The 27,392-nt window shown below is 46.3% G+C and overlaps 1 protein-coding gene across 1 annotated transcript in view; it reads left to right on the top strand.

The window, feature by feature from the left end:
• The window catches only part of LOC146194949 (sodium-coupled monocarboxylate transporter 1-like), a 158,568-nt gene that overhangs the window by 41,397 nt on the left and 89,779 nt on the right, over positions 1-27,392 (top strand). Inside the window, exons 5-6 of the mRNA XM_084596682.1 lie at positions 5,766-5,917; positions 19,747-19,887. Coding sequence (XP_084452808.1) covers positions 5,766-5,917; positions 19,747-19,887 — 293 coding nt within the window. The remainder of the gene's footprint in view (positions 1-5,765; positions 5,918-19,746; positions 19,888-27,392) is intronic.

The following is a 27,392-nucleotide window of genomic DNA, read 5'->3' as shown; positions in this document are numbered from 1 at the left end:
CGGAAACACGAAGTGCGGCATTTCAAGGACTGCTACTATCTTGTTCGGCAGACTGTCCCATCGAAAATGTGACGAGTGTATTTTGCAGGTAGATAACTGCTCCGTGCTCCCGCAGAAAGTCAATGCCGAGGATAAGGTCCCGGGAGCAGTCACTTAAAACAACGCAACTAACGACGAACGTACGTCCGCTAATTTGAATGCGAGCCGTGCACATCCCTTCGAAGGTGCACACCTGGCTAAGCAGTGAGCGCCTTCCGCAAAACAGTCGCCATGCGACCACTCAAAATTGAATAATCGGCACCGGTGTGCACTAATGCATTGACCGTAGTGTGACCGCCTAAATTAACCGGAATGTCCAGAGAAACGCTTTTGGCTTCCCTAGGTGACGGTACCAGCAGCTCGCGGTCGGATCGAAGCGGCGACGACGGGAGGTCTTCAACGCAGCGACTACCAGCGGCCTCGCCCCCGAAGGTCGCTGTTTTCAGTTTTCCCGATGAGGGCTAGACGAGCGGCCTTGGTCCTCTCGCGAGGAACCGTGGGTGAACGTCGAGAAGCGCCTTGGTGAAGGGGAGCGGGGCTGACGCTGCGAACGAGATGAAGAACCCTGCTCCGCCAGGTACTCCTCAATAACTCGGGGTCGTTGACCAAACCGGAGAGGAGGCGAGTCGATGCGGAAGCCGTGAAGGCCGAGGCGTCGATACGGACAATCCCGGTAGAGATGTCCTGGTTCACCGCAGTGGAAGCAAAGCGGACGGCGGTCAGGCGAGCGCCAAATGTCGGCTTTGCGTCGGGGCAGCGGACGATTGTCGAAGTTCTGCACTGGCTGCACTGAGGGCAGCGGAACTGTGGGTAGCGCGAGTTGGGCGGTGGTGAAGGGGGAGCCTGACTCTGCAGAATCCGCATATATAGGACGGTTGTCGATCTCCGACAGCAACGGCGGGCTCTTAACTACAGGCGAAAGAGGGCTCTTGAGCGCCTGTCACACCTTCTCCCGCACTATAGCAGAATTGGAAGCTGGCGATCTCTGCAGAGGGCTCAAAAACTTGCCCAGTTCTTCGCGCATGACGCTGCGAATCAGTTCGCGCAAAGCACCGGGATGCCGCTCGGAAAATGCAAATGATTCCGCGATTGTGCCTGTATGAGAAGGTCGGTCATAAGCCACTGCACGTTGTTGTAGAATCCTTTTCTTTGTGGTGGCCTAAGCAAGGAATCCGTTTACAGTCGGCGGTGGGTTACGCACAAGGCCTGCGAACAGCTGCTCTTTCAAACCCCGCATCAAGTGCCTGACCTTTTTGTCCTCGGACATGGCGGGATCGGCTTGCCTGAAGAGGCGCGTCATGTCCTCGACGTATGTTTGGACACTCTCATTCGGCATTTGGATGCGAGAGTGAATGACAAGTTCTGCATGCTCGCGATGATCCGCGCTAGTGTAAGCCTCGAGCAGTTGACGACGGAATTCCCGCCACGATGTTAACACTTGCTCTCGGTTCTCGAACCAGATACGGGCGCCGTCCTCAAGGCTGAAGTAGACGTTCCTTAGTTTGGCAGCATCTTTAAGCAGCGACACGTTCAAACTGAAGGAACCAGTCCTCCACATCCTCAAAGAGGTCACCATGGGAAGACTTCGGTACCCGAGGGGCCTGCAAGGTGTAGTTACAAGCCGGTGCGACGCCCGTTACGTGCTGAGCAGAAGCACTGGATGTTTATGGCGGCCGCTAATGGCTGAAACTCCGGAGACAGTCCCTGGAGCCGTCAACTGGCGCGATGCACTGGGGTGTCCAATGGCACAGGGCTTGCGGGACGTCTTGCAAATGAAGACTCTTGCATTGGCGACCGTTTTACCCCCCACCTCCACCAGAATGTCACGTGCACGGTGAATAAGGATACCAATGATAGCAGGGGGTAGCCCAGACACAATAACACAGCAGCACAGACGCAACTGCGCAAGCGGCACTTCGTCGTCCTTTTTAACTTCGTCCTCCTTTCACACCTGAGTCATGCGCCACCTGGCAACGCTAGGTGACAATATATATATATATATATATATATATATATATATATATATATATGTATATATATATATATATATATATATATATATATATATATATATATATATATATATATATATATATATATATATATATATATATATATATATCACGGACGAATATATGCGCATATACTTCCCTCCGACAGAACCTACATCTGGTACCGTGTGTGTACGGGTGTACGGTGGCCCGTATGGGTGGAGATAGTAGTCTGGATTAGAGTCTGATGATTAGCTAAGCTCGTACGCTTACATTTACTAGTTTAATTCTACTCTTACTCTGCTCTGATAGCCGCATCTTCAACCTTTTGGGGTCCAAAATAGATCACAGTTCGCGTTGGGAAGCTATTACGTATATTGGAAACCCCCTCACGTGGTCGCTTTATTCTATTCTGTCAACCCCAGTGCCGTCGCGGCAGCGACATCTGGCAAAAAATAGAAGAAATATTTTTAAACGCGAAAAACAGCGCAATTAAAGCCCGCTGTTTTGTGATGGAATGGGTTAAGTCTAATTCCAAATGCATCCTTGGGTAGGACGATTTTAGGTGTTCTTTGTAGAAAGTTCCAAAAGAACAAGGTTTCCCGGCAGCTTAAGATAACGTGTTGGATAGTTTCCGGCTTGCGGCATATGAAGCATTATTTTTCACAAGGCACAAAAAAAAATCCTTCATTTCAAAATAAGTCAACTTCTACTCTATTGCTGTGGAACTTTTAAAGGAAAGTTTTTGCTCCCCCTGGTTTCCGAGATTGGAAGCGCTGCTACACATGCGCGCAATTTAATGACTGCTGGCGTGTATTTTTTTTTTTCCTAGTTGTGGTTTGTCGCGTGATATTTTGTGTCCGCAAAATTATGTGTTAAAGTTGGCAATATTGAAATAAGAATCTAGAGTGCCATTGATGAACGCTTGTTTTTGAATGCCGTAACAGCGGTCCGAATTCACTTCAAACATTTTCTCATTAACGTTTTTGCAATTCAAAACAATAAAATGATTCACTAATGCATTTCATGGCGTGTGTTTATTTTAGGTTGTATTATGTGATGATTTTGATTATCAGTAGCCGTAACACCAGCCGTGAACAAGCCGGCAAGTGACTTGAAATGCTCATCGATGACAACGAACACAATACTCAGATGCGTAATCAGTTCCTTCACAACTTCCCGCAATCAGGGGGGTGTGTGGTACCTTTAGGTTGCGTTCACAGATATATCTACGCCAGAATCACCGCTTAACTCGCTTGCATACAACTAGTAATGATAAAGACGTTGCGGCACACTACAGTTGAGAGATCGGAATTACGCGCCATATAGACATCCTTGCGGTACCAAACGATTTATCTCGACGAGCTCTGTGTGAAATGAGGTTGCGAGTGACGGTTACTTTAACAGATTAGGGAGTTGCGAAATCCAGGTCTTCCGATGACCCATAGATGGCGCTTTACACGATACTAATTGATAAAAGCTTTGGAAACAGTCATAACGAATAAGCAAATTCCATACAGCTGGCGGCAGAGTAAAATGAATTTCGTTTATAAAGGGAAAGGAGAAAGGATGCACATAAGATCATACAGGCCGATTACCATGGCATCTGCTATGTACAGGTTGACCATGCAGGTGGTGAAATTAAAGGTGCAAGCATGGGTAGAAAGTAACAAGATATCGGAGAAGTTCAGAACGGCTTTAGAAATAGTAGGCGCTAAGATGATAGCCTGTTCGTGCTTACCCAATGCATCGAAATATCTAAAGTGGAAAATAGACCTTTCTTTGTATTTGTCCTTCCTGGACATAAACGGCGCGTACGACAACGTAAACAGGGAACTTCTGTGGACCATATTAAAAGAAGGTATTGATTATTAGATAACGGAGTGCCTACCGAAAATATACCTGGATAATGAAGTAGAAATTTCATGGGAAGGGATAAGAATAGGGAAACTGTCAAGGTATGGAAAGGATTAAGACAAGGTTGTCGTCTATCACCACTGCTGTTTATGCTTTATATGATAAACCTGGAACTAAGGATACCGGAAAGTAATCTAGGTTTTAATCTGTCGTATAGATTAGGCTCACAGGTGGTAGAGCAGAGCCTCCCCGGCTTAGTATATGTAAACGATATTGTGCTGTTAGCAGATAGCCAGGAAGACTTGCAAACTCTAGTTAAGTGCAGCGGAGAGGCAGGCTCCAGTTTTAGTGCAGTTATGTCGGTTCTGATTATTTTCAACGGCTCACCTGATGAGGGTATTGAATACAAGGCCATGAAATACCCAAAGTGGCAGAATATAAAAATCTCGGAATATAGATAAACGATTAGCACTGGGTGCCCACGGCAAAACCACAAATGAGGCGGTACAGGGAGATATGGGCTGCACATCGTTCGAAGTACGGGAAGCTCAGTGTAAAATATTTATGAGGAATGCCTGATGAAATTGGACAGTAACAGATAGGCAGCTAAAGTATTTAAATACCTATACTTAATAAGCGCAGACTCGGAATAAAGGAAAATGACTAGGAAAATAAGCATTAAGTATGCTGGTCACAAGGACGAAGAAATAAAGAGCGTTAAGCAACAGGTGAAAAACACAAAAGGCAAATTTTGGATACATTCGATGGAAAATAAACAGAGTGTGGAATTATACAGAAAGTGGAAAAGGTAGACCAGAAAAGAAGCTTTATTTGATAACCCTAGAGGCCGTGCCCTACTTTTTTTAAGCTAGATCAGGGTGCTTTAGAACACGCAGCTACAAAGAGAAATTTGACCATGAAGATGACACATGTGCAATATGTGGTAAATCCACAGAAACAATTAACCATCTTATACTCGAAAATGATGGTATCCATCAGGAAGTCGATACAGGCGCAGTCACACTTCCTGAGGCCCAGGGGTTTAGACATACCTTGTGGCCTTGGGTAGAAAGCAAAATTCAATAAATAGAATGATAGCATAGAATAGAACCGATCAAAAATATATTTCGGATACTAGGAAAAAACGAGCAGGGAAAAAATGAGCAAAAGGGGAAGCTCTTATTATTCCTTCCTTCCTTCCTTCCTCCCTTCCTTGCGTCCGTCCGTCCGTCTGTCCGTCCAGCCACCAACCCATCCAGGTGTGAGGAATGGCGGCATATAGGCAACATTTTATTCGGGTGGCTCCTCAGATGCTTGCATGCGGTAGCTGCGGACACGAAGACTTGCAATGATGGACTTCTACAGGGAAGCAACTTTACTCTATTCCCATACTGCCATGATATACCCCACGAGTGAGAGTCCCAGGCCTGCTCTGCGATGACCCTTCGTCACTGGAGACCAGATGCGCTCCGAGTGAAGCGTCCGCCTCCAGCTTTCTGTATTTTCTCAGCTGCCGATGGGGTCGCAGTGAGCGAGAGATAGGGGCGCCGTAGTGGAAGTCTCCGGAATAATTTAAAGCAATTAGGATCTTTAACGTGGACTGACATCGCAGAGCACGCAGGTGCCCTTGCGTTCAGGCCGTGTTTAGGAAGAAGGGAAATGCAAATGCTTTTGTGTGTTGTGCGATGGTGTACGTGTGCTGTGCAAGACACCGGTTGATGCATGAACGGTTTAACCTATGAGCTAACGCTCGTGGTCTTCAATGTCTATTAGACGCTGGTGGCCACGTGTTTCTGTTATCCAATTTGAAGACAGTGTTTAAAACAATTGAACCCACAATACACAAATTGGACTAATTGCAATATCTAACCTGTGCAGGGTGGATTACGAGGCGTCGTATGGACCGACTGCGTGCAAGCCGTCTTGATTGTGGCTGCGCCGGCCATCATTGTAATCAAGGTGTTCTGGGACGCCCGAACACGGAAGCTGAGGCCCTTCACCATCGATGACTTCAAACCATACGCTTTTGAGTGAGAATGTTTTTCAGTATAAAATGATACAGGTAGCAAATATGTAGAGTATAGTGGGGCTCGTTATTCAGTAAGATAATTTGCACGGAGGGAAGAAAATATATAACGGTGAAATAAACGAAAGCTAATAAGTATTACAAATTCAAAGTGATAAGTTAGAGATACCAGCGGAAATGACCGGTAATAATGGGGGAATGAGCACACGTGCGCATACGGAATCTGTGTCCTATACAAGGGTACAAGGGTCTAAAATATTAGTTCAAAATAGGAGAAAGTCACAATGATAGTCATCGATACCATGTAGGTTTCGTTGATTTGCCTGCGTGATTATTTTGTTAAAAGATGTGTTCTTTGTTCTCGTACGAATAGTCGGTGTTTCTGTTGCAATGACTCGCAACAATTTAACATTCATTATTTTTTTGCTGTTTTGACGCTTACGAAGAAATTATGCTGCTATTTCTTGTAATTAATGCAATGCTGCCTCCGCCCCTTGTGATCAAAAAAAGGAAGAGCAAAACTCTATAATATATGAATCAGGTGATTTAGACAAAAATATCTGAATAAGGAGTTGAAATAGGAGGTCTCTTTTGCGAAAACGTATGTGGACAACATAACATGCACAACATCACCAAGCCTTAATTTCTATGATAAATAGGATTTTACTCTTTTAGGCGCAATGGTTTTACCGTAATAAACAATTTTCCAGTTTTTTCATATGGTGCGCTGCGCGCAAACCGAGGAAGAACAAAAAGTCCCTAAGAAATCTCATGGAATCAGATCTAAGCTTCTTCTCGCTCACAAACATGAACTAAGGAGAAGAAAGCATAGCTAGCGCAGACATATATTGGCGTTCTATAACAGGCATCCCACTAACAAGAAGGTTACCGCGCGCTATTAAAATAATGTCGAAGGTACCATAGTGCATATTAGCCATGGTCGCGTATATTGTTCTGTAATATACCATGCACGACCGCAATACTCCGAAATAAAGGGTTTTCTGGCCTAGGAGTATCGAACGCGTTTCATGATACCGAATTAATATTTCTAGTTATCAAGAATTATTCATAAATAGCTGTTAAAATAGCAAGTTAGTTTATTTATGTATTTAGAAGACAATGTAAGGCATGCAGCAATTTTTTCTTTAACCGTTAGTTTTATTTTTATGAAAATAAATCGGTGATGCTCCCCGTGCTTTAGGTGTGGCAGTGATGCTAAAGAACTGGCACAAACTTAACTCAGTTGATGAATTTTAAACTGCAATGTTTGTTCTTTCAAGGACGAAAGGTGAACGTCAGATCGAGAAGCGCGAGTGTGCTGCCTCTCTAGGCAGTGAGGTGATTAAGAAATGGCTTTCCATCTGTTTATTACAGCTGGAAACTGACCCTGAGAATGTTTAACACTAGATAGTTGCGCGTACCTTTCTAGGAGCAGACAAGAATCAAATGTAATTTCATACGGATTGGCCACGTTATGAGACAAAATGAGGCACATACTGTACCGAAGGGCGGACATGTATTTTGTTTTCTAGAATTGCCACAGAAAGGAGAACTAGATCTGGGTTTTTTATCTAGAAGCATGGTAATATATATGAATTCTATAGCATTAATGAAAGGGTGGCCGGCATCGTAATTAGCCAAGTAGCACAATAGCATTGAACCAATACCGGCTCGGCATTGGAACAAATTGGCACAAATGTACATACCTTTATCGGCATTCAAACCAAATGCAACCCGAGCGAATATACAGCCTGGCTAAACAAATGACGGACATACATTTAGCCATTGAAAAAGCTTGCATACCTACGATGCTGGTCTTCCAGTTTCAAACCAAGAATTATGTATTGTTACTAGGTTTATTTACATAAATGTTAGGATGCGATCGAGATTAGGACGCCAGAGCGGGCAGAACCAGCTTCCTCTTCCTCTTCTGCTTATCCCGACAAGCCTCCTCTTCCTGCAATACAGGACCACGGGAAGTGCGTGGCACTGCCCCCTTCGTAGACGATGCCCACCGGGCGAGTCAAGGTTCGTCACGTTGATAGAAGGGCTTCATGCGGGCCACGTGGACTATTTGAGTCTTCTGAGAACGACGACCTTGGGTGGTCAGGCGAGAGATTAAAGCGTTGACTGCGCTGAGGCGTTCCAGTACAACAAATGGGCCAGTATAGTAGTGCAACTGTTTCTGGGACAAGCCGCGCTTACGCAAGGCGTCCAAAGCCACACCAAATCACCATGGGTATAATTAACATCTTGATGACGCTTGTCGGAGCGTTGTTTGTAGCGTTCCTGGGAGGCAAGTGTACGAAGTCTAGAGAGTCGAAGAGTTCTTCAGCCAAAGAGAGAGTATGCGCGAGTGACCTTTCAGCAGGGAGTGAGAAAGGTAAAAACGTGTCCAGAGCAGTTCGTGGAGGTCGTGCGTAACGAAGAAAAAACGGACTGTAGCCTGTCGTTTCGAGCCTAGCTGTGTTAAAGGCGTACGTGATAAACGGAAGGACGTAATCCCAGTTTTTGTGGCGGGAGTCGACATACATTGCGAGCATATTGCTAAGCGTGCGATTGGTGCGTTCGGTAAGACCGTTTGTTTGTGGGTGGTAAGGAGTTGAATGGCGCTAATAGGATTAGCAGAGGCGAAGAAGTTCCTCTACAACCTCGGCCGTGAACTGTCGCCCACGATCGCTTATTAACGCATAACACACAAGGAGGCCCATGTCGAAGAATGATAGACCGTAGGAGGAAAGCCCAGACATCAGAAGTAGTTGCGGACGGTATGGCAGCAGTTTCACAGTACCGAGTAAGGTAATCGACGCACACGATGACCCAGCGGTTTACGTTGGCGGATCGGGGAAATGGTCCTAGAAGGTCAATTCCCGCCTGTTCGAATGGGGTTCGTGCTGGCGTTATAGGCTGAAGATGGCCTGGCGAAGAGCAGGTTGGGTGCTTGAAACGCAGGCACTGGAAGCAGCTGGCCACATAACGTTCAGTAGTGTGACGCATCGTAGGCAAAAAAAAAAAAACGTTCCTTAGTCCTGTGCAATGTCCTGGGCAAACCCAAGTGTCCAGCTGTGGTATCCCGCAGAACCTAACACCTAGGTCTTGTGGGAACTACCAGAAGAAACCGCGCACCTACTGACCAGTAGTTCTTCCTATACAGTAGACCGTCACGAATGCAGATGGAGGGCGGAGGGTTCCGGGAACTTGCTGCATCAATGCGCAGTGCCACCTCTTTGTCGTTCAGCGGCGCAATCTTGAATTCACCAATATCGGGGAAGCTTGGAGAGATGGCAGCTATATATTCATCCAAGATCTCATTGTCGCAATTAGTAGTTTCAAGCGGCAACCGTGACAGGCAGTCAGCATTACCGTGGTTACGGCCACTCTTAAAGGCCATAGTAAATTTGAATTCTTGCAGGCTCAAACCCCACCGCGCAAGGCGTCCACAGGGGTTACGAAGGTTTACGAGCCAACATAAGAAATGATGGTTGGTCACAATTTTTAAAGCACATTCATAAAGATATGACCTAAACAGTTGCACCACGAAAACAACAGCTAAGCATTCTTGTTCAGTTACTGTGTAATTACACTGAGCCTTGCTCAAAGAACGGCCTGCATATGCAACGATATATTCATTGCCATTGTGGCGCTGTATGAGCACAGCACCACCCAACTGCGCTTGCGTCAGTGTGAAGTGCTGTTGGAGCTGATGGGCAGAAGTGGCGTAGTACAGGCATATGTCAAAAAATTTTAACTGACAAAAGGGGGGTCACAATCGGCAGTCCACTTGAAAGGTACATCTTTTTGCAGAAGACATGTAAGGGGATATGCTAGGTCAGCAAACTTCGGAACAAAACGCCGGAAATAGGAGCCAAGCCCCAAAAAACTCCTGAGCTGTTACGATTTCGGAGGTTTGAAACAAGTGACAGCTTCGATCATTTTCGGATCAGGCCTGATTCCATCCTTGTCTGCGGGATGTCCAAGTATCACAGTCTGGCGTTCTCCAAAACGACATTTATTGGAATTGAGTACCAGACCAGCTTTCTCAATACACTCCAAGACAATCTCTAATCGAATGTTGTGTTCACGAAATGTAGTCCCGAATATTACTGCATCGTCCAAATAACACATAAAAATGTGCCCCTTCAGTCCGCGCAAAACTCTATTCATGAATCTTTCAAACGTGGCTGGAGCGTTACCATAATCCAAACAGCACCACAATAAATTCATACAGCCCATCTGCGGTGATGAATGCCGTCTTTTCTTTATCTTCCAGGTGCATGCGGATCTGCCAATAGCCTGATCGTAGGTCAACCGAGGAAAAATAGTAGGCAGAATGTAAGCAACCAATGGCGCCATCAACACGTGGCAGAGGATACACTTCCTTCTTGGTAACAGTATTCAGCCGTCGATAATCAACACAAAATCGCCAAGTGCCATCTTTCTTTCTGACTAGTATCCCAGGGGCAGCCCACGGACTAGACGATTCCTGTATGATGCCCTTATGCAGTATATCACGAACTTGTTCGATTGTTTGGCGCTCTGACGGAGATACACGATAACGCTTCTGACGGATTGGATCAGCAGTCCCAGTATTGATTCAGTGCTGAGTACGGGAAATAGGAATCCGTGGTGGTGAGTCCCGAGAGAAATCGAAAGCCGCAGTATGTTTCGACAAAACGTCTACTAAAGTGTAACGGTCACTTGTTGACAGGGACTAGTTAATCATGGCAAGAAATTTTGTCTTATCTACTTCTCAGCTTGCGGTAGGCTGTGAATTGTCTGTGCTGAGCACTGTCACTGATTTAACCATGTGGTAATGCATCAGGTTCGTTAGAGCAGTTAGTCGTCCACAAAGAATGGCCATTCATGACTGAGACGAAGCAGCGGGTAATAAGAATACTTTTCTTCGCGCAGCTGAGGGTGAGTGGTTCAACCACAGTGTCGACCTCATCACTGGCACAGCTTGAACTAACAACGTGTATAAACTCTGCTGGCATTGCAGGAATAACTATGCCGTCCGAAACCGAAAGCGTGCTGGGATTGGTCTGCGAATTTTCGCACAAAGCAGCTTCCATTCGAGTGCTCACAAAAATATCTCCGCTGCGAAATTGAGAGTGGCCCCACATTGTTCCAGAACATCGAGGTCAAGAATGACGTCATGCGTTGATCAAGCAAGTACAGCGAATTCAGTTCGGAATGTGTGGCTGGCGATAGCAAGATTCACGGAACAGACTCCAAGTGGGTTAAGCGGTCACCACCAACACCACACAATGTCGCCGCACTATCCCAACCAAACATAATTTTATGACCAAGGCAGTTTTTAAAAGCAAGGCTTATAATAGAAGTGGTTGCACCTGTGTCCAAAAACGCCAGTGTACGTACACCATCCACAAACACTTAAATTCGGATCTGTAACATAGAAACGGGCAGAGGCATAGGTAAGCTAGAATCATTTGCGAGCTCCCCTCCATCGGCCGCACTCATTAGTTTCCCGGAGGTGGCGACCGTCGTTGGGGAAAAGGCGAGCGTCGTAGGCGCCGAGATAGTGGGGTCACTCTATGGTCAGAAGCCGGGGATTCGTTTCGGTTCAGCGCCATTCTGCATTCTTGTCGGCTAGCTGTTGCTCTGTACTCATTCTCGCAGGGTGTTCTGTACGAATCATCATTGTCTGCAGGAAACCTTGCACGGGTGTTCACCCACTGTCGGTGATACTGCTGGTACGGACAGCGATTGCGGAAAAAACGAGACATGTGGCCGATCATTCCACAGGCATAGCGCACTGGCGGCTCACGTTCATTCGATGAATGAGGCTCATAGTCGCTTGGATTAAACGCATCATGTTCTGGATGTAGTCGACGAGGAGGACGAGAGTGCTTGCTGTTGTAGGGGTTGATAGTGAGAGGTTCCATGTCCGGGCGATGAGCTGAAGAGCATCGGATGTCCGAAGGAGTTCTAACAGAGTAAGCATAATCGGTAGAAGATGACCTATTGTCTGCTGAAGAGGTGCCACTGTAGACGGGTCTGACGGGACCCCCAATATCGTGATGCCTCCGAAGCTCCACGCGGACGATCTGTCAATTGCATCTGCCATGCTCTTCGCTTCGGACACATCCACACGGCGACAGTTGTGACATTAGGCAACTGACCAAACCTTGGAATGATACGGCGTCGCTTCAAACCTTCAAGCCTGTGGCAGTGTTGTGTTACATCAGCGGTAGTATTCAAATCCTCCTTGCAGATGAGAAAGTTGTACACATCTTGCGCTATTCCTTTAAGGAGGTGGCCCACTTTGCCTTCCTCTGTCATCAGAGCATCAAATATTCGGCATAGGTTGAGGACTTCTATATGTTGTGCAGGTCTCCCCTGGTACTCGCGCTCGCTGAGCCAGAGTCTGTTCGGCGCTCTTTTTTCAAGCATCGGCATCGCCAAATCCCGATCTCATTTCTTCTATGAAGCGATCCCAGGTGGTAAGGGATGCTTCATGATTGTCAAACAATGTTAGTGCAGTTTCTTCAAGAAAGAATACCGAATTCGCCACCTTGGTATTCGCATCCCAGCGGTTGTATTTGCTCAGCCGATTGTAGTGGGTGAGCCAGTCATCCACGTCTTCCCCAGGTTTGCCATAAAAGTGCCGCAATGCCCGATAAGGCTGTGGGGTGGTCGGTTGTGCTGCTGGCATGGGGGGCGCTGAAACATCTGCTTGCGCCATGTCCGTCCGTAGGTGGGGGGGTGGGGGATAGCCCAGCAATTCTTCTGCTTCGGCGGTGTATGAGAGGTTCCGTGGTGATCTTTAACCCACAAACTCCACCGCACTTGTTACGAGGTTTACTTAAACAGATGTTAGGATGCGCTAGAGATTAGCACACCAGAGCGGGCAGAATCACCTTCCTCTTCCTCTTCTGCTTATCCCGCCAAGCCTCCTCTTCCTCCAATACAGGACCGCGGGAAGTGCGTGACAATATATTACTACTGACTGGCTGTTCTATAAATTCGCAACACAACCGTATTTATCGGCAATCGTAATATTTGCCATGGGATACTCTACACTTGCTTCTTAATATTTTCGTGCTCTCAAATTCATTTGCACCGCATTATTTGTAAGCGAAGCCTGCCTGCTGGCAGACCTAATGTTAGTGTCGGGATTTATGTATTGGTCTCATGTTATTTTTCCAATCCGTTACTAAGAGCCATTCACGTGCCTAGAGCTGGGAAAATGCACTGAAGGAAAACCAGAAATAGTTATTGTGAATGAGATTTCGTTATTTAGTAATAAAAAAGCGTGCATGTGGCACAGATGTTGGATTAAGATTGGGTGAGGAAGTTGTCACCGATCCCAGGCTCACTTGAAGGCTTAGTGTCAATGTAGCAGAAGCAGCATCTGTATTTAGGCCGCTGGTTTTTGGGGAGTTTTGGAAAGGTGGCCTCTTTATTGTCCAAGAGCAGGGCAAAGGGTTAAATTATGGGCAGTTCCAGATCGTCTGAGAAAACTCAGCCAGATGTCTCCGTTAGTTTACCCGCGGTCGATTGCTCTGGTAATCTATCTGGTGACAAACATTTGTACTTCAGAGATGCCGTCCTTGTAAGAGATACGACATCTTTGGAAACAAAGATAATCAAAACAAATATATTGTTAGTGCGGCGCCCCAAGCGCAGTTATAGTGCGTCATACCTCCGTCAGGGAGATCTCAGCAGCAGGTTACCTGTCACAACCTTACGGATGGGCAATGCGTAATCATTGTCTCTTACATCGATGTTTATAAGTGTATAGTCACTTACACTCGGAGGCACGAAGTCCAAGAGGTTTCTCAGGTCGTTGATTTCTGATATCCTGAGTGTAAGTGGACTAATTATTCATTTGGGCACCAACGAGCTCTGCCGTACAAGTATCGATGGTGCCCTCACCCGATACGTGGAAGCACTGAAGGTCATTCGCATAGCACGGCCCGAAATCGTGGCAGTATATTTCACTTCGATGTTACCGTGGGCCCCTAACTGCCGACGAGGTTCTGGGAATTGGCGAGTGAGAGATATTTTTAATCAACGTGCCATGAACTTCAACAACGGACTCATTGATTTGTGTTCTCAAAGTGAAAATGTTTTCTACCTCTACCATTGCCTGGAGGCCTTTTCCGCTACCAAAGTTCTGGCTGCTGATGGAGTGCACCCAAGTTTTGGAGGTGTTTCGGTACTCGCCTGGAATATCTTCAACCTCTCCTCTGTGCTCAACGGCACCGCATGGCCCCATGGCAAGACCACCAGCCAACATCAGATAAGACCCACCAGGCCGCCGCCATGGAGCACAGCACCCGAACAGCTGCCAGCTGTTTTGAGGTAATATGCCAGGATAAGTGAAGATACCAGTCCACTGGCAACACCAGATTTTCCGGCTATTGAGGAAGCAGAGCACCTGATCAAAGAAGGACGGACATCTGGCTTTAAATGCCGCCGTATCTCGCAGAACCTACCAACAAGCGGTTCAGGCTACACCACACTCACGAAGACAGCTACACGCCCTCGCCAAGCTCTGCTACAAACTCAAAGATTACCGCATTTCACTGCGCGACCAGCAATCGCCCAACCATCCAGAACAACAATAGATCCCACACCGGATACCAGACTTGCGCATCATCAAATCGCCATTCCTACTACAGACGCCCGTACTGCAAGGCGGTACGTCACCGGTTTCCACGTTTTTGAGGCCCCGATCACAGATGGGTACAGTATCAGCTGCAACACTTGGATCCCAGCAAGTTGCATTCATCATGCAGGACATCGGAAATAACGCCACCACGCTCACTCAAAGATACACAGCAGACACCAGCAACCTCCTTTCGATGAAAACGACCACTCAGAGAGCGCCGCTACACCGAAACAAAATTATCACCTTAGGCGACACTGTGGCTCAGCCCACCAGATTAAGCGGGACTGACGGTCTGGCCGAGCTTGCTCGCCTACTGCTTCCTCCTCAGATGATGCCACGCACTACAAGCATTTCTTAAAAGTAAGAAAAATTACAAACGAATCAGGCACAAGCTCCATGTAAAAGCACTTAAGATCTATCTCTAATCAAATATAGTTCCGAAGGGCCTTTCTGTAGATTTACCTCCGTCAATGAACAGATTTTCAAATCCCCATATATTGGATTGGAGCCAACAACTTAACAATGCCTCCACTTACCCTTTTGAAAATATCCATAATCACTGCTATGAGACGTTGGCATCACTGAGTCGGGGGGCGGGGCGGGTTCGTCACAGCATGACACTATCAATAACTGAGGCCAACGAGCTTGAGGTCTTCCAGTCCAGAAGAAACACGGAAATTTGGACTAAGTGTGGAAAAGTTCAAAGAGATAACGTACCTTTTCATACATATCTCGAGCATGACGCGACACCGCAACCGATTAATAGTATAAATCACTCTAATCATAAAGCGAAGAATTCAAGAGCTCACCTTTACCATTCTAACCAAACACCGCACAGACCACACTTTCAACAGAACATTATTAACCTCTGGAACGCAATACTTATTTGCCCAAAATATGGGATGATATGACGAATATAAAGTATAAATCACTCTAATCATAAAGCGAAGGATTCAAGAGCTCACCTTTGCCATTCTAATCGAACACCGCACAGACCACACTTTCAACAGAACATTATAAACCTCTGGAACGCAATACTTATTTGCCCAAAATATGGGATGATATGACGAATATAAATTACATTAGGATCTAGACAATTTTTCGCGAACCCTAAGAGTACGGGTATATTTTTCTCAAAAATTTAGCAGTATTTCTGTCTCATTTCTCTGGTCTCAGGAACAGTGGGCCCCTGAATCTGGTAGGCATAAACATCTGGACCTGCACATAAGAGCTGTACAGCGGTACATCCTTCGCGCTTTCGAGACGTACAAACTTGGATCCTTTAACATTTCGAAGAAAGAACGTAACGCCTTATCATTACTCCAATCAGATCCTACGGTCGAACACTAGGAAATTATAACACAAACTCTAAAGCAGCTCACCGAGATACGGGAAATACCACCGCGAGTACGTAAGGCACTATAGGCAATGAACCCATCCCCAGGGCGTTTCTACATGCTCCTGAAAGTGCACAAAAATTATTTCGGTCGACCAATCGTATCCGGCATTGGCACGTTCACAGAACCAATATTCAACTATATCGATTCCTCATCAAACATAGCCCTCCCAAACATGCATCGTATATACGCGACACTAATCACTTCCTGAAAGAATTATCTAAATTTACTGTCCCCAAAGGTGCCCTTCTAGTGACCCTTGATGTGGTGTTCCTATACACGACCATTCCGCACGAGGACGGGATCAATGCTGTAGTCATATCATATTAAAATCACAAAGCCCCAAACTCCCTTAGCCCAACCGCCATCGCGTAACTCGCTGATCTTGTTCTAAAACTCAATTCCTTCGAATTCAATAACTCGTATCACCTACAAACCAGTGGTACAGCAATGGGAACGAAAATGGCGCCAAACTATGTGAACATATTCATGGATGACTTTGAATCGGACTTCCTACGCTCGTACCCAAAAACAAAACGGCTTTTTATAAACGCTTTCTAGACAATATATTTGTCACATGGACAGAAAACGAGCACGAACTCATCCAATTCCTTACCTCATTTAACAACATACATTCCAACATCTCATTCGCACGTGCCTGCTCCTCCACTCAAATTAACTTCCCAGGCGTATTAATTCATTTTAAGAAGGTGCACTTATAACGAATGTCAACTGAAAACCCACGCACAGACAACAATGCCTTCATTTTAAAAGCTGCCGCCCGCGCCACTGCAAAACATCAATTCCTTACTCTCAGGCAATAAGATTCAAACGAATCTGCTCACGCTCAGAAGATTTTGCGGAAAACTATAACCACATGCGGGAGGTTCTCAAACACCAACACTATCCGCCCCTTATTATTGATGGTGTCATTCGAAAAGCGGGATTATTTGTTCGCAATGGAGCAATGGCACGTTTGGGGAAGGTTGGCCGGCAGCACAAAATGAACACCGCTGAAATCTAATCTTAACTTTCGCAAACAACCTTCCGAACATCAACAAAATACTAAAAAAAAAACACTTTAGCATTATCGGACAGAGTGATTACCTCTTCAAACTTTTCGTGGGGTTGCGCGGGTTACATACAGACGAACAAACATTTACAAAATTATGTAGTTCACTCTACTGGCGATAAGGCAGATTCTGTGGGTTGCTTGCCGTTCGGAAAGAAAAGATGCCAAGTTTGCAAACACGTGCAAACAACGACCACGGCAAATAGCACACACTGTGATTTTAAACACTCCATTCCCGGAAAATTGAATTGTGACTCCAGGAACGTGGTATACATGCTCGAGTGTGGCGAGTGTCAAATGCAATACATAGAGCAGACCAACAACCCCTTCCGAATTCTATTCAACAACCATCGCGTGCACACTAAATCTCTCCACCACCTTCCCCTGTTCAAGCACCTTCAACAGTAACGTCACGAATTTGACAAACTCAAAGTTATCCTGCTCCAGAGCGGCTTCCGTAGTAACCGCGAACGGGAACAATGAGAATCATACTTTCTTATTGAAATTAATGCCCTGCAGGCTAGTATAAATGACAGTCCTGGCTATAAAACACGTTAAGAGGTCATGAAGGAATAATTATTGCATAGGAGATAAATTATTGCGTAGAGATACACTGAGACAGCTCGACTCACAAGAGCCATTGGACACCTATTGTGCTTTAAAAAAAAAGAGAAAAGGGGCTAATAGAAGGTGCTAAGCGCACCAGGAAAAACAAGCCGCGCTGAACTGAAGTATGACTACATTATATAAACCACCACCTGGTACAACTCCACACTTCTTCCAAGCGCCTAAATGCTTGTTTCTTTCTCACCATGATTCAGTACGACATCGATGCTGATGAAACTCTAGGTATTGTATTGCAGTCGCCCGAAGGATGAACAGCGTAATTGCAATTGATGTTTACCCGGAGAGCAGAATTTAAGACCAGATGGGTATTTCAAGCAAAAAGAACTGAAACCTTAATGCAGAAAAGGATCAGTCTGAATATTTCTGGTCATAAAAAATGAAGTTGGAGCTAACAACATTCTATGCGTACAAAAATACTGATTGATCAAGAATACGAAGCAATAACACATCAACGCGTATGTGTACGCTCAGAGTCTGATCAGATTAGCAAGAGGAGTTTTCTTTTGCAAAGTGGAAGTGAAAACAAAGGTCTCTCAGAGCAGCATTGAGGCTGGGAGATTTTCGCCAAGGTGCAGCCTTTTATTCAAGAAAATCATAATGTTCACTCATTAACATCTGCCCATTTTTGGAGCTGACCACATCTGTCGAGAACGCAAATAATTATAAATAACAATACTATTGTGTACAGGAAATGGGGCCCTATTCTTGGCATTAAAAGTCACATACTCCGAACTTATGTCGGCTGAGGCTGAGCGAAAAGCGTCTCTGTCGACTATCATTAGGGATCACATTTATGGGAATGGCGTAAAAAAGAAAAGCTGCGCCATGTTAACTTATGACCGCTTGCGTTTGTATGTGGCCCCTCAGGCATGATGCACGGGAGCGTGGAGACTGAAAATTTAGTAGAGGCAAATATAAATGAGCGTTTTTCCTAAGGAGAATTCCAGCTATTTTAGTTCTCTAATTCTACCGATTGCACTCCTTCTTCTTCACCTCTAATGCACGTGTAACTATATCCAACACCTTTTACGAATGTTTTATTTTTCATAATTTCTTGGCATATTAAGATTTCTAAGGATGATTATTTAAAGATGCACTGTAATTCTTAACGATATTCAAGCCCATATGAGTTCCGTGATTGTGCTGCAGGGATTAGGGCGCTCCGCGGCTGTGCCCAGGGATGCAGCATTGTATCCCAGCAGCGGCAGCTGTTTTTCAATGGAGGCGAAAAACAAAGCGCGCGCGAGTTGTGCGATGCCAATGCAAGTTAAAAACAGCAAGTCCTCTCAATTTCCTGAGGCCGGTAATACGGCGTCTAGCAGAGCCGGAGCTGCTTTGGGGCAATAAACCCCATAAACCAAACCAAACCAAAGCTATCAAGACCAAATGACATCCTGATACATTGGCCATGAAGTGGGAAGCTACTACGTGAGCATGGTAGCCTAGGTTCTCCATGCGTGTGACGATCACTGCTAGCTGTACATTATTCCCCTTAAGTTTCAATGCTGAGCTGGCACTAAAACTTCATGATAGAGCGGTATTCATCATGTGATGTAGTTTTTCCTTCTTTAATTACTACAGAAGTGCGAGTATCATGACCAAAAAAACGTATTGACCGCTGCGATTCTATGTTGCAACACTGAGGTGAATGCAGGGAATTCTGATATCAATATAATGTTTGTTTTTGAGGCTTAGTTTTTCATAGATCTGGTTTCTATACGACGGTGGAGCTGGGATTAGGCAAGCTTGGTAAGTTACGCATAAATAGACACAATTCCGCGTGTTATAGACCTTTGCAACGAGGGCCTCCTAGGCGCCAGCATATTGTTCGCTGGGCTCTTGTGTGCGCCTAACGTCAACACGGTGGAGGCAGCAGCAGAAGCGGTTTGCAACAGTCCAGAGAGGAGGCGTTTCGACAGGCGCGTTTCGACAACCTCCTGGCCCGATGCAAAGGTGTATTCAATCCCAACGTTCCTGCAGATATGTACATCAATTATGCTGATTAATAAAGTAATGAATTTTCTTTCAACAAAGAAATATATTTTTGGTGGGGTCACAAAAAGTTTGTTCATTCTATTTTGTGTTATCTTTTTTTTCAGTTACAAGCTAGACTTCACGCAGGATGAAAACATTTGGTCTTGTCTCATTGGCTTGTTTTGGGCATGGATCTATCGCGCTGGGCTTGACCAGGTCATGGTTCAGCGCTACTTGGCCTCCAGGTCTCTGCGCGACGCCAAGAGGTAAACTTTATAGCTTTCTTTTCATCAAAAGAACCCAGATAACGCTAAAAACGCGCTTTGTAGATAAATAAGATATTAGTACACTTATCTAGTGTATGTTGCCGTGAAATTTCAAAGAAAAGTGACAGCGGGGACGGCGCGTAAGAGTGTTATAAAACCCATTTTGTTATTTCACAAGAAAAGGGAGCCACTAAAAAGAGTACTCCACGAATATTACTACATGAATGGGAACCAAAATAAAAGAATCTGACATAAGGCATATTGGCAGGCATGCACACAGAAGAGGAGAAGGAAGTGCAAAAAGAGGCTCTCCGGAATAGAGGAAGAAGAAGCTCACCATCTGTTAGCACATCAGGCTAAGGTGCAGAATCACTCTGTAAATAAACCCAAACAGTGTGGTGGAAGGTGCTGGAAAGATCACCACGGATTCCTCTCTACCTCGTTCGAGCCGACGACTCGCTGGGCTTCCCCCTTTGACCACCACAATGATTGAAGACGGCGACGCACTGCAGCCAGGTCCGACGGCACCCACATGGCAGCATTACCGTTAGCCGCGGACCTTTTCTGGCAAGGCTGGCGAAGATGTGGATGAGTGGTTCACCAATTACCAGCGAGTGAGCAAGTACAATCGCTGGGATGCCACTGTAATGCTGGCAAATGTTGCTTTTTTCCTAGACTTCACAGCCCTGGCATGGTTTGAGAACCATGAAGCGGCTCTAACGAGCTGGGATTGTTTTGAAGAGGAGATTCGAAATTGTTTCGTGGATACCACGGCCAAGCGAAAATGCGCTGATTAGACTTTATTCCAGCGAGCCCGAAGGACTGGTGAAACATGCACAATGTACATAGAAGAGGTCCTAAAACTCTGCAAAGCGGTGAATCCGAGCATGTCTGACGAAGACAGAGTTGGCCACCTCTTAAAGGGCATCGCGGTGGACGTATATAACTTTTTAATTACAAAAGAAAACTTAGATTCTCCGGGGGCCGTGATCAAGCACTGTCGTACGTTCGAAACTTTAAAGCTGCGTCGCATAACCCCGAAATTCGGCCGTCTGCCTAACGTGACCACTGTTGCAAGCGTGGATTCTCACGAGCATTCACATGGGCCTCCGCATTTGGCCGACATGATTCGTCAAATTGCCCGTGATGAGCTCTCCCGCCATCAAGATGTGAACCGCAGTGCAATCCCCTGTGATAGCTGCTCCCTGCAGGCAGCTCCCATCCAGCACTCTTCTTGGTGTTCTACCTCTCCTCCTCCCGTCCGTGACCACCGAAGCGACTCATATGGCCCTGCTCCCCTAGCTCGTTCCCACTACAGGGCGCCACCTCCTCCGCAACAACCCCAGCGGCTGGACTTTGCAGATCGCTGCGATACTGTTACCGAGGGCTATTATTTGGACCGTGCTCGTGAGCCACTCGTCTGTTACCGCTGTGGTATGCTTGGCCACATATCCAGATTCTGCCGCCGCTGGAACCCGGCATCACGCTACCAGCGGCAATGGATAAATCGCCGTTCTACTGTGAGTCCAGAAGTCCGTGACCCGACCTATCCCCCTCCTTCGGGCTCCTACCGCTGCGTACCACCACGCAACGACTCACCAGTTTCTGATCGCAGCCTGACTCCTCCTGCCCGCCGCTCCCGACAATCGCCTTCTCCCCGCCGTTCTTCTCCGCCACCGGGAAACTAGCGTGTGCGGCCGATGGAGGTGCGGTCGCCAGGGCATCGATATTCCCAATTCCTCTACCGGTTGTTATGCTGAAGAACCACTTGGAAGTGTTAGTGGATGGTGTTTGTGTTATGGCCTTAGTGGATATGGGTGCTACAGTTTCCGTGATGAGCTTAGATTTTAAGAACCGTCTCGGCCGCAAAATTATGTTTGGCTGGGATAGAACTGTCATATTTCGAGGTGTAGGGGGAGTATCGTTGGTTCCGTTTGGTATTTGGTATATGTAAATGTAGCGATGGCTGGACACCAGTTTAGAACTGAATTTACGGTGCTCCCTCGCTCTACGCACGACATTATTCTATGAGTTGACTTTTTACAGCTGTGTGGCGCAACTCTCACCTTCAACAGTGGCGAGATATCAATAATCCCCAGCCTTCGATCGGCCCTCATAGAAGAATTGCCGCGGGCGGTCTAAGTGTTTTCTGTCTTCGAGGATACCGTCGTTCCGGCGATGTCCGCCATCTTTGTCCCAGTTGTGTCTTCTGGTGCGGTTCCCAATGGCTTCGACGCTCTGGTGGAACCCGCTTACCTTTCCGGTGGCAAAAAGAGTGTGTTGGTGCACCGCAGCGTTGTTCGAGTGAACGAGGGCCGTGCCACGCTTTGGACTGTCAACCATACCAATGAACCTGCCGTATTGCCGCGTGGTTTGAAACTCGCCGACTTTGAAGAACGCCTTTCTATGCACATCGCCGCGTTCAATGACGGCGTTGCTCGTTCAACTAGGCGTCCCGATTATGCTGATTCCCAGTTTAGGTCTATGATAAATGAATCGCTACCCACCAATGACCGGCGAATATTGATGGAGGTTCTTATGAAACATGCGGATGTGTTCGACTTTGCTCGAGATCAGCCACCACCGATTCCGCCTTCCCGCACCCACCACATAATCGACACTGGAGCTGCACACCCGATTAGACAGACACCATACCGTGTTTCACCTTCAGAGCGTAAGATATTGACGAACAGGTCCGTGATATGATGCGAAGAGGAATCATTCAGGAATCATCTAGCCCATGGGCCGCCCCTGTGATTCTCGTGAAAAAGAAAGATGGCACCTGGCGATTTTGTGTCGACTATCGCCGCCTCAATACTGTCACCAAGAAGGATGTTTACCCGCTCCCGCGTGTTGATGATACCATTGCTGCCTCCATTCAGCTTCCTACTTTTCATCTGTTAATTTACGGTCCGGATACTGGCAGATACCGATGCATCCGAAAGACAAGGAGAAGACGGCATTCGTGACACCCGATGGGTTATATGAATTTAACTTGATGCCTTTCGACCTATGCAACGCTCCGGCTACCTTTGAAAGATCTATGGACACTCTTCTGCGTGGTCTGAAGTGGCATATTTGCATGTGTTACCTGGATGACGTAGTGATTTTTGGGAGGACCTTCGCCGAGCATAACAGCCGTTTAGATGTGGTCCTTAACTGCATGGAGAAAGCGGGTCTCGTGCTGAACTCTAAGAAGTGCCGCTTCGGTAAACGCCAAATCGTTGTGCTTGGGCATTTGGTTGACAAAGACGGTGTTAGGCCTGACCCACAGAAGATTGAAGCTGTCAGCTGCGTCAGAGTCCAAGTCTGTGAAAGAACTCAGGATCTTCCTGGGACTTTGCTCTTACTTTCGACGCTTCATTCCTAAGTTCGCTGACGTAGCCTACCCCCTCACATGCCTCTTGCAGAAAGATATTCCTTTCAAATGGACTCCTGAAAGTGACTCTGCGTTTCGCCAGCTCAAGTTTCTTCTTACCTCGCGGCCCATACTGCGTCATTTCAGCCCGACAGCTCCCACTGAACTCCACAATGACGCAAGTGGCATCGGCGTGGGTGCTGTGATCATACAACGGCATGACGGAAACCAACACGTTGTCGCTTATCCAAGTCGCACCCTTAGCAAGTCTGAACGCAACTATACCGTGAAGGAGCAAGAGTGCCTTGCCGTCGTTTTTCGCGTACAGCGGTTTCTCTCGTACCTTTATGGACGTTCCTTTACAGTCATCACCGATCATGATTCGCTTTGCTGGCTGGCGAATCTACGCGACCCCTGCGGTCGGTTGGCCCGCTGGGCATTACGCCTTCAGGAGTTCAACTTTACAGTTTCGTACAAAAGTGGCCGCAAACACGCTGACGCTGACTGCCTCTCGCGGCTGCCTCTCGCAACTACCCTCTGCGATGACAACTTCGACGACTATACTTGCCGCCTTTTCCGTACAATTTCCGGATCTTGCCACTTTCCAGCGAGAACAACGAAAAGATCGAGACTTGGTAGCACGTTCTGAAAAAGCTCGTGATCCGGCATCTGCGAACCCTTTCTGCATTCGCGATGGTTTGCTGTATCGAAAAAAAATACTCAACTGGCGGTGCACGCTTTCTGCTGGTCGTTCCGGCTAGCTTCTATTTCTCTGTTCTACACTCTATGCATGATGACGTTACAGCTGGACACTTGGGGTTTGCCAGGATTCTTACACGCATTAAGGAACGTTTCTACTGGCCAAATATGCGTAGAAGGACTCAGCGTTACGTGAACTCCTGCGTGCAGTGCAAGCGGTTCAAGCTCCCCACGACTTCTCCGCCGGGCCACTTACATCCGGTGACACCACCGACCACACCATATGAGCAAGTGGGTGTTGACCTCATAGGCCCGTTTCCCCGCTCGTCCAAAGGCAATCGCTGGGTCATCGTGTGCGTTGATCATCTCATGCGTAACTGTGAAACTGCCGCCATACCTTTCGCCACCGCCGCTGACGTCTCGTTCTTTCTTCTTCACGCTGTCGTCCTCCGTCATGGGCCTCCTCGTGTAATTATCAGTGACCGAGGCCGCCAGTTTACGGGAGATGTTGTGGAACAGCTTCTGCGGTATTGTACCTGCCAGCTGCGTCACTCTACGCCGTACCATCCCCAGACAAATGGCCTCGTCGAACGTACAAATCGGACACTGACAAACATGCTTGCGATGTATGTTTACTCGCGGCGCAAGAACTGGGATGACGTGCTTCCTTTCATTACTTACGCCTATAACACCTCGAAGCATGAGACAACTTCTTATAGTCCATTTTTCGGCCTCTACGCCCGTCCGCCTCGACGTTCTCTTGACACCATTTTGCCGTTCTCTTTCGACACCGAGCCGTCTGTTTCGAGCACCCTCTGCCGCGCTGAAGAGGCTCGTCGGGTCGCCCGATTACGCACTCTGGCCTCCCATGACCGCTCTAAGGAGCGCTACGATCGTGGACATCAGGATGTCTCCTACCTTCCCGGCGACTTAGTGTGGCTCTGGACACCTCTCCGCAAGCGTGGTTTGTCCCAGAAGCTGTTGTCGCACTACACAGGCCCATTTATTGTGCTGAAACGCATCAATGAGTTGAATTACGTCGTGTCTCGCCAATGTTCCCACGGTCGCCCCTCTCGGAAAACACAGGTAGTTCATGTCGCAAGAATGAAGCGCTGCCACTCTCGCTCGGGACTCTGACAGCCCAGGGGCTTCGTCTGCGAAGGGGGAAATGTCAGGCATGCACACGGAAGAGGAGAAGGAAGGGCAAAAAGAGGCTCTGCGGAATAGAAGAAGAAGAAGAATCTGTTAACACATCAGGCTAAGGTGCAGAATCACTCTGTAAATAAGCCCTAACAATATGTTTAATGACAAACATCGAATAAAGTGGGTAGTCCGGATGAAGTAAATAATTTTTTTGATTATTAGTTAATACTTCAGAGAACATTGCAGTATTGTTGGGCAGAAATATTTCCGTGCATACATATATAGAGTGAAAAAGTGCAAGAACTTTCACAAACATCTGTCACTTACAGCTTATTAAAGTAGCGTCACTTAATTGCCAACTATGGCAGATATGGGCTTGCCTCTTCCTACTTTAGAAGCAATGAGGGGCTGAATACTTTTATGCAACATTAGATAGTTATAGGGCGAGCAAGATTCATGATCTGATAACGTAATCTGCCGCCAGGAGATGCAAATGAGCACCTGGTGGTTGATGATTTACCAGGATCGGGAAAGCCTGCCAGAATGTGCCGCTACCTGGCGCAGTAAAGATGATTTGTGCATGCGCAGTGGGGCATTGCGAAGGCAGGTCATAGTAGCGGAAAGTGAATCATGCTGTGCTTTGAATCAATAATATAAGTTAGCAACTAGGGAAAATTATATACGTCATAATGCGAATATGGGTTTCGGCACATCTTTCAAAGGTTAGGATTCAGTAAGATATACAAGTTTCTTTTGCTAGGATTGCAGTTCTTTTCGCGAAGATAGCAAAGACAACATATATGATAAGCGCTGGAACTCTATTTACCTGCGCATATTGGTTTAGCAGGCTGCTTTGAGATATTTAAAGCATCATACAACGCGATCGCAGGCACAGAAAGGAAGAAATAAAAGCTCTCTGTCATGTTGTGGTTTTCCTTTCCTACTTCCATTTTTCATGGTGTATGCTCTGTGATCCTTCCAAACGGCCTAAATTGACATGATAGAAAAACATTGAGCTATCCAAGCATCGCAGCCACCGACAGGCCCCAAGGACGTGCTTCGAGCAGCCCTACATGAAATGAAGCCATTAACGGCCTTGGCAGAGACATTGATATTTTATCGGAGTGGGGGCATAGAATTTTGTTCAAAAATATTGGAATATGACCTGAAGGTTTCCGATGTGCACAGTTTATTCACGCATTTATTCATGGAAAAGTTGCATTAAAATTGAAGTTGAAAAGTACCAGCTTTAGATGGTACTTTTCAACCTCAATTTTAGTGCAGCTTTTCCATGAATAAATGCGTGAATAAACAGTGCACATCGGAAACTTTAGCTGGCACTTTTCAACCACATCGAAATATCTTCATACAGATGTGTCCAAAAAGGGAACACGCTGTCGAAAATAGTTGTTTTCATCTCCTAGCCACTAAACCTACAACAGGAGGGGCGTGTAAATGGCCGATCTATTGCACTGAACTTTACATCTCTTACCTCAATTTTGAGCTCGGCCTAAAGCTCTTCGAGAGACTCTGAGGGCGTGTGCTTCATTGTGAAAAGTAAATAAAGAATTGCTTCAAATTATCCAAAGGCAGCTTGAAGCAACATACTTATGTTAGGGAAACATGTTTTCCACAGCGCTGAGTAAAGCTCGAGCCAGATATCGTTTTAGAATCAAAGCTTGTGTCTTCGATGGATATTATCGACTTGAGTTTCGCAATGTCAGTTCTAAACTTTCTTCTATTTCTTCTGCTGTCAGACTATATTATTGTTCAAGGTGAACCAGAAAAAATAAGTGCTCCCAAGTGCCGTGCCCAAATGGGTACGTCTGTATTGAAAGCATACAGAGAAACTTTGCAGCCTTTTAGCCTTGGGAAGGCGACCTTAACAATACCAGGTAATTCAAGGAAACCCGATACTAACCTTAAGTAAAGACATTCGGCGGTATAAGGAATGTTTCGTGTGTTTTAGCTCAGGCTTTTAAGCAAGGAGCACCGTACTCATGGCAATGCAATTTTTTTCATCAATATTGCTTGAAACAATTATTTGCTTTAGCTTTCGTATCCGAATAGATAATTGCTCTGCAGTGTGCAATAATGTACGAGCTTTAAGCAATATCTGGAAGTTTTGAAGCAACTGCTAGCTATGAGGTAAAGAATATGCTACCACACTTCACATAAAGTTCTCCATGAATTTATTCTCCTAAGTTTGATAAACTCGTGCTATGATCTTTCCAGTTGTGATGTATGGATGCGAGAGTTGGACTGTGAAAAAGGCTGACCGCCGAAGAATTGACGCGTTTGAATT

Source organism: Amblyomma maculatum, chromosome 3 (genome assembly GCF_055883805.1).
Source record: "Amblyomma maculatum isolate TAMU_Amacu chromosome 3, ASM5588380v1, whole genome shotgun sequence".
In the NCBI taxonomy this organism is placed as follows: Eukaryota; Metazoa; Arthropoda; class Arachnida; order Ixodida; family Ixodidae; genus Amblyomma; species Amblyomma maculatum.
This window is presented reverse-complemented; position numbering and strand designations above follow the sequence as displayed.